Source organism: Pelophylax lessonae, assembly GCF_965119305.1.
Source record: "Pelophylax lessonae genome assembly, chromosome: 2".
Classification (NCBI taxonomy): domain Eukaryota; kingdom Metazoa; phylum Chordata; class Amphibia; order Anura; family Ranidae; genus Pelophylax; species Pelophylax lessonae.
Window position 1 is genome coordinate 134,041,644 of NC_138769.1, and position 16,471 is coordinate 134,058,114.

A 16,471-nucleotide genomic window follows, 5' to 3' on the forward strand; every position below is an offset into this window, starting at 1 on the left:
ACTTGGCAAACAGAGAGCTGGCAATGGTACGTCTGCTCGCTCACTCGCTGAAGACTCTCCACGCTGTCTATGCCGTGATGCCTGCTCGCATCCCCCGAAGTGGCTGGGTCCCTGCTCTCAGCTGAAGGCTGTGTTTCAAAGAAAAAGACTCCTCCCCATACCAGGCTATGTCCTCACTCAGCATTCTCTCTCGTCAGCTGCCTGGACTTGAAATCCTGGCTCCTCAGATCACATATGCCATGATCCTTTGCTCTCAGCTGTGGTCTCTGCTTGCTCTGCATTTAGGAGATTGATGACACAGTGTCCAGGCTGAGCACTAGAGGGAAACAGGCTCACTGCAGCTGGTGTTACAGAATGTCCCATAATGACAAATGCAAAGTTAGCCAGCGCCTGGCCACATTGACATTTGCATGTAGTACCTGACAGAGATTGGAGAATAATTGATCATTATAAGGACAAGTCCAGGAATAAACATGCAAAACTTTAAAATGCTTACAGAGGCATGGACACACATTTAGCAATTGAATTACAAATCTGAAAATTGACATGTGGCCTTAGTTACTATAGGAAACACATACTTCTTATTTTTAGATAATGTACTTATTTTTGATAAAAGGAGACCACGGACAGCTTTAAAGTTTACAGCTGAATCTTTACCTTCAACCAAGCTTTACCTTTTAGGTTCTGCATTTTCTTTTCGGTTCCCTTCATGAAGGATGCTACGAAATGACCAACAGAGGCAATGACCTGAGTCTCTGGGAAGACTCCCTTTTCTACCAGTCCTGATGAGCACTGTCATGGTTTTAGCCGTTCTCTATTCAAAAATCAATGGTTTAGCTACTACATATAACTCTTTAAGGAAATTTATTTTATCCAATTTCAGATGCAGCAAGCTCCTGAAAATGCTTCCCGACAAGTTGCTTTTCACATATTCCTTTTTTGTCCTTTATTTACACCCAGAAGCTTACAGTAGGCATAGTCAAGTATACAGTGGGTACGGAAAGTATTCAGACCCCCTTAAATTTTTCACTCTTTGTTATATTGCAACCATTTGCTAAAATCATTTAAGTTCATTCTTCTTCCTCATGAATGTACACATAGCACCCCATACTGACAGAAAAACACAGAATTGTTGACATTGTTGCAGATTTATTAAAAAAGAAAAACTGAAATATCACATGGTCCTAAGTATTCAGACCCTTTGCTGTGACACTCATATATTTAACTCAGGTGCTTTCCATTTCTTCTGATCATCCTTGAGATGGTTCTACACCTTCATTTGAGTCCAGCTGTGTTTGATTATACTGATTGGACTTGATTAGGAAAGCCACACGCCTGTCTATATAAGACCTTCCAGATCACAATGCATGGCAGAGCAAATGAGAATAATGAGGTCAAAGGAACTGCCTGAAGAGCTCAGAGACAGAATTGTGGCAAGGCACAGATCTGGCCAAGGTTACAAAAAGATGTCTGCTGCACTTAAGGTTCCTAAGAGCACAGTGGCCTCCATAATCCTCCAATGGAAGATGTTTGGGACGACCAGAACCCTTCCTAGAGCTGGCCGTCCGGCCAAACTGAGCTATCGGGGGAGAAGAGCCTTGGTGAGAGAGGTAAAGAAGAACCCAAAGATCACTGTGGCTGAGCTCTAGAGATGCAGTCAGGAGATGGGAGAAAGTTGTAGAAAGTCAACCATCACTGCAGCCCTCCACCAGTCGGGGCTTTATGGCAGAGTGGCCCGACGGAAGCCTCTCCTCAGTGTAAGACACATGAAAGCCCGCATGGAGTTTGCTAAAAAAAACACCTGAAGGACTCCAAGATGATGAGAAATAAGATTCTCTGGTCTGATGAGACCAAAATAGAACTTTTTGGCCTTAATTCTAAGCGGTATGTGTGGAGAAAACCAGGCACTGCTCATCACCTGTCCAATACAGTCCCAACAGTGAAGCATGGTGGTGGCAGCATCATGCTGTGGGGATGTTTTTCAGCTGCAGGGACAGGACGACTGGTTGCAATCGAGGGAAAGATGAATGCGGCCAAGTACAGGGATATCCTGGACAAAAACCTTCTCCAGAGTGCTCTGGACCTCAGACTGGGCCGAAGGTTTACCTTCCAACAAGACAATGACCCTAAGCACACAGCTAAAATAACGAAGGAGTGGCTTCACAACAACTCCGTGACTGTTCTTGAATGGCCCATTGGCTGTAAACCAACGTTTACCATCCAACCTGACAGAACTGGAGAGGATCTGCAAGGAGGAAAGGCAGAGGATCCCCAAATCCAGGTGTGAAAGACTTGTTGCATCTTTCCCAAAAAGACTCCTGGCTGTATTAGATCAAAAGGGGGCTTCTACTAAATACTGAGCAAAGGGTCTGAATACTTAGGACCATGTGATATTTCAGTTTTTCTTTTTTAATAAATCTGCAACAATGTCAACAATTCTGTGTTTTTCTGTCAGTATGGGGTGCTATGTGTACATTCATGAGGAAGAAGAATGAACTTAAATGATTGTAGCAAATGGCTGCAATATAACAAAGAGTGAAAAATTTAAGGGGGTCTGAATACTTTCTGTACCCACTGTACATGGACATTTACATCGCTTAGCAAATGGTAACTAGCAATAATTTTTTTTTTTAAAAAAGCACCGACGCTCAATGTCAGGATGAAAAATAGAAGCTATGGTTCATAGGCAAAGTACGTATATGAATTTAAATAATTATTTCAATATGGTACTCTTTTGGTTACAAACTGAAAACCAAGAATGTATCCCAGAGATTACACCTATTGGAGACAATTCAATGAAAGGCTACAGTCACAGTTGGCAGTTAGCAGTGTCAAACAAACCTACATACAACGCAGGAGGAATTAAGCCTTTGCAGCTTCCTCCAGGAAGACCTCAGATTACCATATCCGAATCAGAGAAATGACACAAGGAAATGTGGAAATGAAAGCTGGACAGGAAACACAACCGAGTGAGTGTTTTCCAAAACAAGTAAATTAATCATCTTTGTCTGCTGAGTCCACTAGTAATGACAGCATCAGCAGCAACAAACTTTTAACTCTATTACACGCTATTGATAGTGATCCCCATCTAATATACAGATTAACACTATTAAACTACTTGCATAATTTTAAATGAACTTTTACATCAGCAATATTGAAGGATTGCATTGATCTTCGCCATCAAAAGAAACAATGAATCATGCCACAACTGAAGTCTGTACACTGTGACCATGTATTTAAAAATCCAAGAAGCATCAGAAACAAAGGTAGATTGGTTGGGAACTACCAGATGCACAAGGGTCGCAAACAAATAGAATCTCATAACAGATTTGTGTATCAATAAGTAATCATATAGAGTTCTCATTAATGCTCAGCCTTGAGTTAGGTTGACCGATACTTACAGGGAACAAAGTAACTCCAGGATTCTAGGCTAGCAGAAGAAGCAGAGATTTATGGCCAATGGTTGTGATGGCAGCAATCTGGTACACTAGACTTTATTGTTGCCAGCAGACACAAAGCAGTATTAAGGGAACCTGTGATCATACCATCTGGTTTTGTTTTCAATTCTATAGTGAGTGACATTGTTTAAGGGTGACTAGAGCACTCAACCAACCACTAAAATTGTTATGGATATTCCTAACAGAATCCCTATGTTTTTCCAACTGCCTGAGTCAAATGTTGTTGCTCCCCCCAATGGATTCTCTATAGTATATAATAAATAAATGAGTAGTTGGCTGAAAGAGTGACATCTTTATGATGATATCCTGGGAGGAAGCACAGGCACAAAATACAGCAGGAAAATCCTACAACTAAAAGTTATATGAATGTTGCGGGTAAGTGAAACCATTGGTTCTTATGCAAACCTATCAGTTTAGGGTGGGAAGTGAGAAAAAACACTCCAAAGTGAGATAAACCCCCTCCCAGACAGTTCCCATTGGAATGTGTTCCTCCTGCAGGATTTTAACCTCACCTTCCATTGACCACTATTTTTATTTTTATTTCTTCGCTTGCGATGCCAGTGGTCACCAGGATCAATAGAGAGTGTAAATCTACCTGGTAGAGACACAGACATTAACCAAAAGCTGAGAGGGGTGCTAACCTCCCCCCCCCCCCCCCCACACTTCTTCCAAAACTAAAAAAAAATGCTTTAGATATATTTTAAATAACTTATTTCTGCTTTTTACAGAAACAGTTGCATAGAAAAAACAATTTTAAGAACAGAAATTTAAAAATAAGATAAATGATCATGGCCAACAGAACCATGTCTAATACATCATTAAAGTTGCGTCTCCGGCTGCTAAGTCATGATCAGCCTTCTACTCTGTTCTTTCAAAGTAGTGTGTTTTATGAATAAGTAAAATATGAATTCTATTCTATTCTAAGAATAGCCTGACAGGCTGCCAGATCTGCCCTGAGGGACAAAAAAAAAAAAAAAAACCTGATGTGCTCCACCATTTGGCATTCCCTTTCCGCCCCCACCTTAAACCTATAGAGGTGTCACAATGCTACACTTTTTGTTGTAAGGGCTCATTTAGAAGCAATTGTGGTCCCTTCCTCCCACGTGCGCTGCCAGAACACCTTGTGTCACAGCCTTGTGCATTCCCTGCTTCTTTCTTTTCAAAGGATATTTCTTGCATGTTTTTCTTTCACAGCGGCTTCTTGAGTGTTGATAGCTTTGTTTATACTCACAGTCTGCAAAAAGAAACAGAAGAGCGTTTGAGAGACGGCCTACACACAATAGACTGAGAATAAACCAGTAAAGGCAATATTCAGCAATGCAGCTGCTTCTCCACGACCTCAGAGAGAATTATAAGGGATTTTAAAGCGACAGCTGGAATACCATCCCTGGCCCAAATTCTCTCTGAGCCAACTGAATGGATGTGTATTACATACATCACAAACATTTGAGAAATCTTCATAGCCACGTAAAGCATTAAACTAAGGTAGACTGCCCTTAGCGGACTACAAAACATATATTACAACATGGTTTTGGGTGAATATGAAAATATTTGTGAGCTTGAAGAAATGTAGGATAATTAAAATGAGGTTGGAATAGCGAGGAGCAATATTTTGCTACAGATGGCTACCTGTTATCCCAAGAATACAGTTAGGAATTTCTAACTTTTTCCAACTGCGACACTGATCGATCGGGAAAAAAAACAACAGGCTGGTTATACAAACACCGATCAGTGGATCAACTTCTGTAAGACTAGGATGCCAATAAATGGATAAAACTTTGGGGGGTCCCTACTAAACCGGCTGAATATCGATCTATGTATTCCTGGCTTAAGAGAAAAGATTTCCAGAAGACATCTGTGAGCTGCTTAGAATCAGATAACATGAAGCCTGTGCATTCTGTATTCAGAGCTCTATCAGTTCACTTCAGGAACATTCATGACAAGGAGGTTAGGCATTTAAACCACTGTATTCACTCTTTGAATTAAACTGAAAGTCATTTTGCAGGTAAAAATGTTGCATTCAAACTCTCACAACCCCTTAAAGAATACATTACATCCAAATATATCTCTTAAAATCTGATGGACACTAATGATAATCCACGGGTGGCCCTGTAAGCTCTAGGGATGAGCTGAGGCCTATTCAGATCCTGCTCATCAGTGTCAGCCCACCAGAAAGCTGTCACCTATACTGGGCAAATCATAAGAAATCAAGGTATTGCCTTCAAGATGTATGTATTTGTGCAGGGATGGGAATGCTTCAGCTTCTTATGATTGGCTGAGTACAGTGACAGCTTCCTGTTGGGATAGCTCAGGTTGGTTCAACCAAGGATCAAAACTCACTTCAGCTCACCCCTAGTAGACACCACCTAGTTTGACAAACTTTTGACTGAAAAATCAAAGAAGCCAGATGGAAAATTGTCAGCCGTACAGTGACTGCATCCAATCAGATGACTCAGAGTACAATCGCTGGTAGGGAAGATTACTTCCATTCACACTGGTTGGTGTAGATGAAGGAGTCCACTGAATTTTCTAATTCAGTCAGTGGAGCTGAATGGGGGAAATTGAAGAGTGTATGGCTTGTTAACTGGCTGGGGCATTCTCTGAAGTCTAGGAGATCCTATTGCTGGTTATCTTGATTTTCCGCTCTGGTGCAGCTACTATTGTATTACACAGTTTTAGACCGAGGAAGGTAATATGGCCGCTCCTTGAGCTTCCAGTAGGAATGGATGGGAGAGTAAGTTGGGGGAATCACTGCAAAGCTAAGTCTGACATACACTGAGGTAAATAGAAACTATTCTGTTTGCCGATTTCCTGTTTTTATGCAGTTTATTTTCCAGAAGGAAAACTGAATAACTAGGCATGTCAGCCAAACACATTATGCCGTGCCCAGTAGTTGACATCTCCGGATGGGGGGAACAGACTACTGAAATAAATAGCTTTTCTATATAACTATTTTAAGTGTTTATAAGTGTTTTTGTGCTTGTGTTCAATGACGGGCCTTAAGCTTGATAAATGTTATTAAACTTTATACCTTCATAACAGACTGCCAACTTTCATACATTTCATACCTCAACTTTCATACTGCTTTTTTCATTCCTGCTTTCTATATAATCTACACATTTGTTACCATTTCCTAAAGTACAACTCCTAAAATATTCTACAAAATGGGGAAATGTTTTTCTCTGAGTTAATAGACTTTACTTTCCTCAGAAAATGTGTCACAGGCACCCTGCTGCCATACTGTATATTGAGAAATATCGGATACAAGCCCATTACTAAGAGGGTGTGACCCTAAACTGTCCTGTTAGCCACAATGTGCACCAAAGCAGAATCTCACTTCCCTTGCAACAGGAAAGACAGGCACACATGGAAACAACAGGGAGTTTGCTGATTTGACTATCCATGATATTTTTTTTAAGTATAACAGTGTTTGCATAGTTGCCAACATTTGAAAAAAATTTCCAGGGACACTTTGCAGCGCAGCTATCGATTACTTACCACACCCACTTCCCTGAAGCTCCGCCCAATCTGCATAATTAATCTCCGCCTACTTATCAGATTATAGGGTCTACTTCATAAAGAGAGAATTACAGGAAATTGAAAAGGGAATTGAAAACTTGAGGCCAAAGTAGTAGAGTTGGAATAATTCTCCCATTCAGCTGCACTACTTCTGCCTAAAGTTAAAATTCTCATCACAATTCCCTGCAATTCTAAAGTGTGAAATGTGCTCAGGTATGACCATACAAAAAATGTAATATGGAAATATAAATAAAATGCAAGGTGTAAATAAGTATGATTATACTATCTGGTATAATTAGGTTTTATTGTACTTATTTACACCTAACACTTTATTTATATTTACATATTACATTTTTTGTATGGTCACACCTGTGCACATTTCACACTTTATTCACCTGTCTTTGAATTCAGCCCTCTGTAGGGTGATCATTTTCATTTACATAAAACAACGTGGCATCCTTTCCTTCCTAACACATTACCCAGTCCATACCAGTATAGATCCTAACACATTACCCAGTCCATACCATCCTCACACATTACCCAGTCCATACCAGTATAGATCCTAACACATTACCCAGTCCATACCAGTTTAGATTCTAACACATTACCCAGTCCATACCATCCTACACATTACCCAGTCCATACCAGTATAGATCCTAACACATTACCCAGTCCATACCATCCTACACATTACCCAGTCCATACCAGTATAGATCCTAACACATTACCCAGTCCATACCAGTATAGATCCTAACACATTACCCAGTCCATACCAGTATAGATCCTAACACATTACCCAGTCCATACCAGTATAGATCCTAACACATTACCCAGTCCATACCAGTATAGATCCTAACACATTACCCAGTCCATATCATCCTAACACATTACCCAGTCCATACCAGTATAGATCCTAACACATTACCCAGTTCACACCAGTATAGATCCTAACTCATTACCCAGTCCATACCATCCTAACACATTAAAGAGTCCATACCAGTATAGTCCATACCAGTATAGATCCTAACACATTACCCAGTCCATATTATCCTAACACATACCAAGTCCATACCAGTATAGATATCCAGCATGAGATTCTTCCCATTGAGGATTGAGGTCTGTTTTAATTTTTTTGAGCAATATATATATATATATATATATATATATATATATATATGCATACACATACACGGATATGTACACACATTTATCTAGAGCTAGAAAACTATATATATGTATCAATTAACAGGTGTAAAAATTATATCTATAAAAAAACATTATTAATAGTAGTAATTAATGGAGTGTGAGCCCTCCAGCTTGTCGGAAGGTGCTCTGCCTCCCCCTGCTGGCGGATTTTGGAAAGTGCACCAAGCTGACACCCTGCCTCCGGTGACACAATAAAGTTGCGAAAGATGGCAAGAGTGAGCGGGCACAGAGAGAGAGACAACCTGCTGCCAGAACTACAACACCTAGCTGGGGTGAGAGCGACACTGTGTCATTTTTTTAAATGATTTACATTGTCCCTGATTAACAGGGACAATGTAAATTACCCGGGACAGGCTCCTATTTGCCGGGACTGTCCCGGGAAAAACGGGACAGTTGGCAGGTATGTGTTTGATACAAAATTAAAGTACATTGCTGCTAAGGATCGCTCCCGCAGACCGCCGTACAGGTACGGCGATTCGCGGGAACCTGGCTACCTGCCGCCACCGGCTGGTCGGCAAGTGGTTAAAATCACACAAAAATTATGTTTCTGGTACACAGCATTTAAAGTAATTTGCAAGTAAAATAAAGATTTTTTTACATTTTCCCCGTTTTTGACAGTTAAAAAAAATGAACAAACACTGTAGTAAACTCTCAGTAAAAATTGTACCTACAGGTCAGTTTATAAGTCAAATCTGTAGGTACAGGGAAAGTCTCCTAAACTTATTCTGTTTAGGAGGTATTCTCATTGACTCCAGACGACGGTGCTACTGCACATCCGCCGGAGTGACATCATCACAGGCCTCAGCAAAGCCAGTGAGACCAGGAAGTGAGGGGGAGAGAAGAGCTGCAGGGGGCACAGAGCTGGATTGAAAGAGGGCTCAGTTTAAGTTATAATGTGCTAATATACATTGCATACTAGCACATTATGACAGACTTACCTGAAAACTAAGCCCTCCAGCAGCACGCTGTCACAGCCAAAGGCGCTTCCATCTTCACCCGGTCTTCCTTCTAGGTTCGCAGGCTTTGGTTATATGAATAGCCGAGCCAGCGTTGACGTCACTGTTTATGGCAAGGCTATTTTTGTAGCTACTGAACATGACATATAGCATAGGCATTTTTATCAATTACACAGAATAAGAAACGTTTGTGTGAAATTAGAAGCCTAGCCAGAATAATAATTTTTCCAAACAGGAAAGAACAGAAGTAACATATACAGATAATAGTAAAAGTATACCATAACTTATTTGTAAATCCCTTTATGCTAAACTGTAATGATACATGCAGTCTAACCAGACTAAACACCAAAACTACTGATGTGTACATTTCCTAGAATAAACTGACTGGCTTCTAGATTTTGGCAAAACATTCCATCCTTGAGTCAAGTATCAAGGCTTTTGTCCAGTTATCCTTAAAGATATGAAAATGAAGGTTATTGTGGTCTCCTAGTGCCAATACTGGCACTAATGCTAACAAGATTAACCCATTCCAGATGTGTTTGTACATAACGTCAGGCTCCGTTCACATATATGTAAATTGGATGCATTTTGAACCGCATCTGAATTGCATGACAAGTGAATCACACAGGCTTTCTATGGAGTCGGTCCACATATATGCAGTGAAGGGGCAGTGGAAGAGTCCTATACCATTTTTTGAGCACTGCGGGGTGGCTCAGATGCAAATTCAAGGCTCATTGCCTTCTATGGGAACACATCTTGTCAGTTTTGAACACAAATTTGATCTGGAAAAAAAAAAAAACAGTGTGGGGGTTCCCCCCAATCCATACTAGGCCCTTTTGAGTCTGGTACGGATTTTAGGGGTAACACCACACCAATTTTTTTTTAAACTCCATGTGGTCCCACCCAAATTGATCAGTGCATACTGGCTCGGGGACGTCACAAGGGGGCAGTGCCACTAGGTATGAAATGTAAGAAGGAGGAGCAGGCAGATGGCAGGAGCCTTTGGGCACGAGCGGAGGTTTTTTGTTTTTTTTTCTTTCTTTTTTGGGTTGGTGGTGGTGGCGGTGGGCAGTGTAAGAGATCTACATCAGAGAACATTGTTCTGTGTTTTTATTTCTATTTGACACTTTTTGGTGACTATTAGGGGTACTGCATGCTCGGATAAAGGTATGGTATGTATTTTGGGGGGAAAGAGGGAAAGGTGTCTCTAAGTGAATTATTAAAAGGTTTATGGAGTGCAAGGGGTTAAAAACACTTAGAGGATTGTGGTTAAAAGAAGGCATATCATAGAAAAGTCCTCATGCAAGTCGCTTGTCCTTCATCTTATCTGCGGGGGAGAGTGGGGAGAGCTGTCCAGCAGCTGTCAGATTCCCAGAAGATGTGCAGAAGTAAGGAGGCGATGAGGCGGCCCGTTTCTGGAACCACGCTGGAATGCACGCAGCCTATGTGGTGTCAAATAAGGGCAGTGGGCGGTAACGTGTTTCGGAGCATGCGCAGCTACTTTGTCAGACCTACACTGATATTCACTAGATGAGCTTTTAAGGGGTGAGTGGGAGGAGAAAGGGAGGAAAAAGGGGAGGAGTAAATGCCTAGTAATAAATTGACTGTGGAGTGGAGCTTGTGTTGTCCGGGACACGCTACGAGTGCAGCCTGTTGTGGTCATACACACGAAGATCGTGTCATGCATAGTAAAACACTGTCTACTGTCTACAAGGAACTGTTCCGCCTCACCCCTCCGGGGATTGTGCGCTGCAAGCAGCGCTGGACGGAAGATATTCCTGACTTGCAGGGGGACGACTGGGATGACCTGTGGACAGATCCCTTTAAACACCTGGTGGCGGCTAGAGATAAGTTCATCCAATTTAAATTTCTCCACAGAGTGTATTATACGCCTGCCCGCCTGGCCAGGATCTTTCCGTCGGTGTCCGCTGAGTGTTGGCGATGTTCGGCTGCCCCAGCGGATGCCCGACATGTATTTTGGGACTGTGCTCTGGTTCAGCGCTACTGGTCGGAGGTCGTCTCCTGCCTTGGAAGGGTGCTTATGACTCCGGTTCCGCTGACCCAGAGCGTCTGTCTCCTGGGCCTGGTGGAGGAGGTGGTCCCCTCGGTGGCTCATAGGACGCTGTTGATTATACTACTGTTTTATGCCAAGAAGGCCATCCTACTACACTGGAGAAAAGTGTCACCCCCTTCGATACCCTTCTGGAAGGGGCTGGTGAACGCTGTTTTACCTTTGTATAAGGCCACTTACGAGTCCCGTGGTTGTCTCCGAAAGTTCGAGAAGGTGTGGAAGGCATGGGTGGAATCCACTGAGACGGCGGGCTACTTGTGAATGGGAAGTGTCTGTATCTTATGGTTTATTTGGGCCCGCACTCTCACTGGTTCTTTTCTTTCAGTCAGGAAACCTCTGCTATTTTTGACCTGTAACTTTGTGTTCTGATCCAGTTGTCATATATATTTTTTGTCCTGTACCCCTGGGCCTGGGGGGGGCGGTCTGGACGGGTTCTGCTGTCCCGGCCGCCCCCGGCCCCCCCTATGTTTTACTCGGTTCTATAGGTAAGCTGCCAGGGTTGGGAGGGTGGGGGGGAGGGTTGGGTAGGGTTGTTGTGCCGTCCCGCCATGTTAGGGACTGGTGTTTGTCACTGTCTGTATTTTTTTTCTTGTTATAAAACAATAAAAAGAATTTTTCAAAAAAAGATCGTGTCATGCAGTTTTAATGGTAGACATGGTTTGGTGTATGCAATGTCCCTGGCAACTGTATGAATTCTACCTTGTCTATATGGTAGGTCAATTATCTGGATGGCAGATGCAGCGGCGTTTCCTGTAAGAGGCAGAGGTGATATAAGTAAAGGGTTTAGTTTGTGCATGAAGTCATAATTATATTATAGTAGTGTAACAGTTCTATAATATAGTATTTATTTCTAAATCTTGGTTGATCCCTCCTGGTGAGAGCACGTCTAGGGCATATATCCAATATGCTTCCCTTTGGCAGAGACGCTGGAATCTCTCTACTTCGGGGAAACTGGCAGGGTTGGATTCGATGACCCACACTTTTAGGCCGTTGGTGGATTTCTGGTGCTATTCCGCAAAATGACAGGGAACGCTGTGGTCATCTTTGCCGCCCTCATTGAACCGACGGTGCTCCCCAAAACCCTTGTGTAGGCTGTGTATAGTTCTGCCATACATAATGGAGGCTACATATTCTGTGGAGCGGGTGTAGAACTCTTGGATTTTGTATACCTTCCCTTTCTCTATCAGTTTTTTTTGTCCATGATGGACAAAACTGCATGTGAGGCAGAAAGGTTTTGGGCACTGATACATCCCAATGATGGAAAATAATTTAAGTGACGAGGGTCCAGCAGGAGTATAGACCAGCACTTTTGCACTATATGTTCCATATTTTTTAAATTTGTTATGGAACTGGTTGGTGAACCGGATAACGTTCGATGTGTTGTAATTTCTGTTGGTTGGGGTGTCGGAATTAATGAATGTAGCATTTGCTTTTCAATAAGCGGGGGTGGGTATCCTTTTTCCAGAAATGTTTGTTTGAGGGTTTTGGTCTGGTTTTGGTAGTCGGTTTGTTTGGTGCAGTTGTGTCTGAGGCAGCAAAATTGGCTTTTCCAGAATGCTATTCAGCCAACGAGGGTGGTGACAGCTGTTCTAGTGTAAAAAGGAGTTACCCGCGGTAAGTTTTCTATAGTTTTTGGCATAGATTTGGCCATTATCGTGGTAAAAGTTAAGGTCCAGGAATGCTAGGTGTGTGCTGTCATGTACAGAATGAAAGGCTAGGCCCATGTTGTTATTGTTGCAGTGAGAGGCAAAGTTTTCTATATGGTTAATGTCTCCATCCCAAATAATTATAATATCATCGATGTAGTGACCATAAAAGATGATGCTAGTCCATATGTATTGTGTCTCCCAGAAGCCCATGGTCAGATTAGCATAAGAGGGAGCAAAATTTGTCCCCATGGCCATGCCGTAGGTTTGGAGATAGAAGCTCTCTTTGAACAGAAAATAGTTGTGCATTAGGCAGAACAGTGTGGCATCTAGAATGAAACGGATTTGGGTGGATAGATGGGTCTCCTATCAGGAAGTTTTGTACGGCCTGCATGCCGACGTTGTGGGGGATGGATGTATACAGTGACTGGACATCTAAAGAAAGCCAGGAATAGGTAGGTTCCCATTGGTAGGGGGTTTAGTAGCTCTAGCAGATGTGTTCCCTTTTCGATGTAAGATTGTAGGTTTAATACAAAGGGTTGCAGTCTACGTACTGGGAAAAGCCGCTTGTGATGCTATTCATAGAGCCTACTATGGATCTGCCTGGGGGATTGGTAGTACATTTGTGTACTTTGGGTAAAATGTAGAAATTTGGTGTATGGTGGTATTTCTTGACTAAGAAGGATGCTTCATTTTTATTGATAACGTGGTTTCTGAGGGCCTGGTTCATCAAAACAGAGGCTTCCATGGTGAAGCCCGGTAGTGGGTCATTGGGTAGTCTTGCATATCTATGTTTGTCTCTCAGCAGTCTCATGGCCCCCTTAATGTAGTCATTTTTGTCTTGAAATATGATGCTACCGCCTTTGTAAGCTGGTTTTATGATTATATTTTTGTTTGCTTTGAGAGAGTTTAAGGCTGATCTTTCTTGATGTGTGAGGTTGTGGCTCTTGTAGGGGTGTTGTTCTTTTTTGCACATTTGTAGTAACTCCAAATAGACCATGCTGTAGAAAGTTTCTAGGCATGGTCCTTTTGATTGTGTGGTATAGAAGTTGGATGGGCGACAAAAGGTAGTGTATTTCACTGAGATGTTTGTTGTACAGAAGTGTGTCTAGTTCGGGATCCTCAGGATTTGGGGAAGGTCTGTTTCCTTCTTGGTAAAGTTCATCTCGCATCTCTAGGGCAATTTTTTCATCTATAATGAGACTGTGGGCGGAAGAGGGAGGTGATAGTTTCATCTCGGGGAGGGTCCTTTTATGGTGGCTTGTATGTTATAAAAACGTTTTACTGTTAAATTACAGATTAATTTGTTCTAGTCTTTAAACAGCTGGAAGGCGCTTGGCTGTATGGTAGGTGCAAAAGTAAGTCCCCGTGTAAGTAGGGTGGTTTCGTATAGAGTGAGTGTGCGAGATGATAGGTTAAAGGTTTTTACTGTAAACTGGGCTTTCTGGTGTGTGGGCTTGGATTTGGATTTACCTCTTTCTCCCCTGCATCTTCTTCGGTGTGTTTTCTTTTTGACGGTCTGGTGGAGAGGAGGCTGGGCCCTAAAAAAGAGACCGCAGGTAGTTGTTCATCTGTGGAGGGTGGATTGTTAGGTGTGGGGAGGTCATTCCCAAGGCCCATAGGTTGTATGGGGAGTGGAAGGGTATGATTGTCAGGTGTGTCCCTGTTGTGGGTTCCTGGTTCATGGTGCATAGTAGCCTGGGGAAACATAGTTCTCTGGCTGGGGATGGGTGGTGGGGGTGTGACATGAATAATTTGTATGTTCCTGAGATCGGGATTTGAGCTGCTGTTTGTAGTGGAAGGGTTATTCTGTTTGTTTATAGGGGCTTTTATTGTGGTTAGTGCGGTTGTTGGCTAATACTGTCGGTGGATGGTTCCCTTTATTCGTTATGTTCTTGGTGGGTAATGGTTATGTTGGCATGGATTGGCGTGGGGGCGGGAAGGTGGTTATTACTGAGGAATCAATGTCCAGAATTGAGGGCATTTTCTGGTTGTTGTGTTTCAAAAAGAAAATCCTATTGTTGTAATAATCGTTTAGATCTCGTTTAAATGTACCCAATTTGGTTTTGATGAGTAAGTCTTCTTGATATTTGGTGTTTTTCTTTAGGGTAGTGAGCCATCTATCTGGGAGTCGATTGGTGAGGCTTAGGATTTCCTAAGAGGATTTGTACTTGGTGTACTAGGGTATCATATTTGATCGATCTTTGGTCAATAATGATTTTGATACACTTGTGGGTACAAAATTCTGCAATGGAAGACCATTCTTTCTCATGTAGTGTGTCTAAGAAGGAGCAGTCTTTTAATATTCATAGACCTCGGGGTGAGATGTGTGCACAATGATATTTTTTGAGAAAGAACTTGTCCCACCATTGGGTATTAGTGGAGGTGCATACACGTTCAAATGTTTTGAAAAGTGTGCATAGGTCATTGTACCTAGGGTGTATGAACTTGTTTATAGGTGTAAACACTGCGGTGTACATGTTGTCCACTACTGAGTATTTCAGTGTTTCTACTTCTTTCAGGAGTTCCATGGTAAAAAAAAAAAAAGACACGTATAGGGGGATGGGGAATGCACAGTGGGGGAGGGGTGGATCCTTATTCTGAGCAGTATGAGTACAGTAAATCCTTGGAAAGGTAATCCAGATGATGTGCTGTATACAAAATCCAAGAGTTCTACACCCGCTCCACAGAATATGTAGTCTATTTTTTGTCTTGCCCCTGTGGCCTCCATTACATAGGCAGAATTATACACACCCTACGCAAGCTTTGTGGGGAGCACCGTTGGTTCAATGAGGGTGGCAGAGATGACCACAGCCTCCCCTGTTATTTTGCGGAATACCACCAGAAATCCACCTACGGCCTAAAAGTGTGAGTCATCAAATCCAACCCTGCCAGTTTCCCCGAAGTAGAGAGATTCCAGCGTCTCTGCCAAAGGGAAACATACTGGATATATGCCCTAGACGTGCTCTCACCAGGAGGGGTCAATGAATATTTAGAAATAATACTATATTATAGAACTGTTACATTACACTATATGACATCATGCATAAACTAAACCTTTTACTAATATCACCTCTGCCTCTCAAAGGAAACACCGCTGCATCTGCCATCCAGATAATTGACCCTCCATATAGACAAGGTAGAATTCACACAGTTGCTAGTGACATTGCATACACCCAACCATGTCTACCGTTACACACAATCGGACTCCCAAATGTTCCTACAGTGGTTCTAACAGAACAAGTACAAGTACAAATACAACAGTATTACCATTTTCAACTTCCTACTATCCATTACCCTATAGAGCATAAAACATGCTTCTGGGACATGCCATCACTATTATCTCAATTTATGGACCCCCTTTTTTTTTTTTTCTTCCATTATGACATTCACATGGACCTCAAGAGAATAGCACACACCATCCTCTATCATTACTGGTTGTAACCTATTACTCTTGACATAACCCTTTAAGAAAATTATTCTCTATGATAATTGTCTATCATTCTATAATTGCTTTATTTCCCACCTTAGGTCATTGTATCATGTACATTCCCTTGTTACTATTATTATTCCATTTTATTTTATTAGAAATAATTTTTTTTCTAACTTTTATTA

The 16,471-nt window shown here is 42.0% G+C and overlaps 1 protein-coding gene across 1 annotated transcript in view; it reads right to left on the bottom strand.

Moving 5' to 3' along the window:
- The window catches only part of HIP1 (huntingtin interacting protein 1), a 260,017-nt gene that overhangs the window by 175,845 nt on the left and 67,701 nt on the right, over positions 1 to 16,471 (bottom strand). The window contains exon 2 of the mRNA XM_082244525.1: positions 4,629 to 4,692. Within this exon, the coding sequence (XP_082100651.1) occupies positions 4,629 to 4,692 (64 nt within the window). The remainder of the gene's footprint in view (positions 1 to 4,628; positions 4,693 to 16,471) is intronic.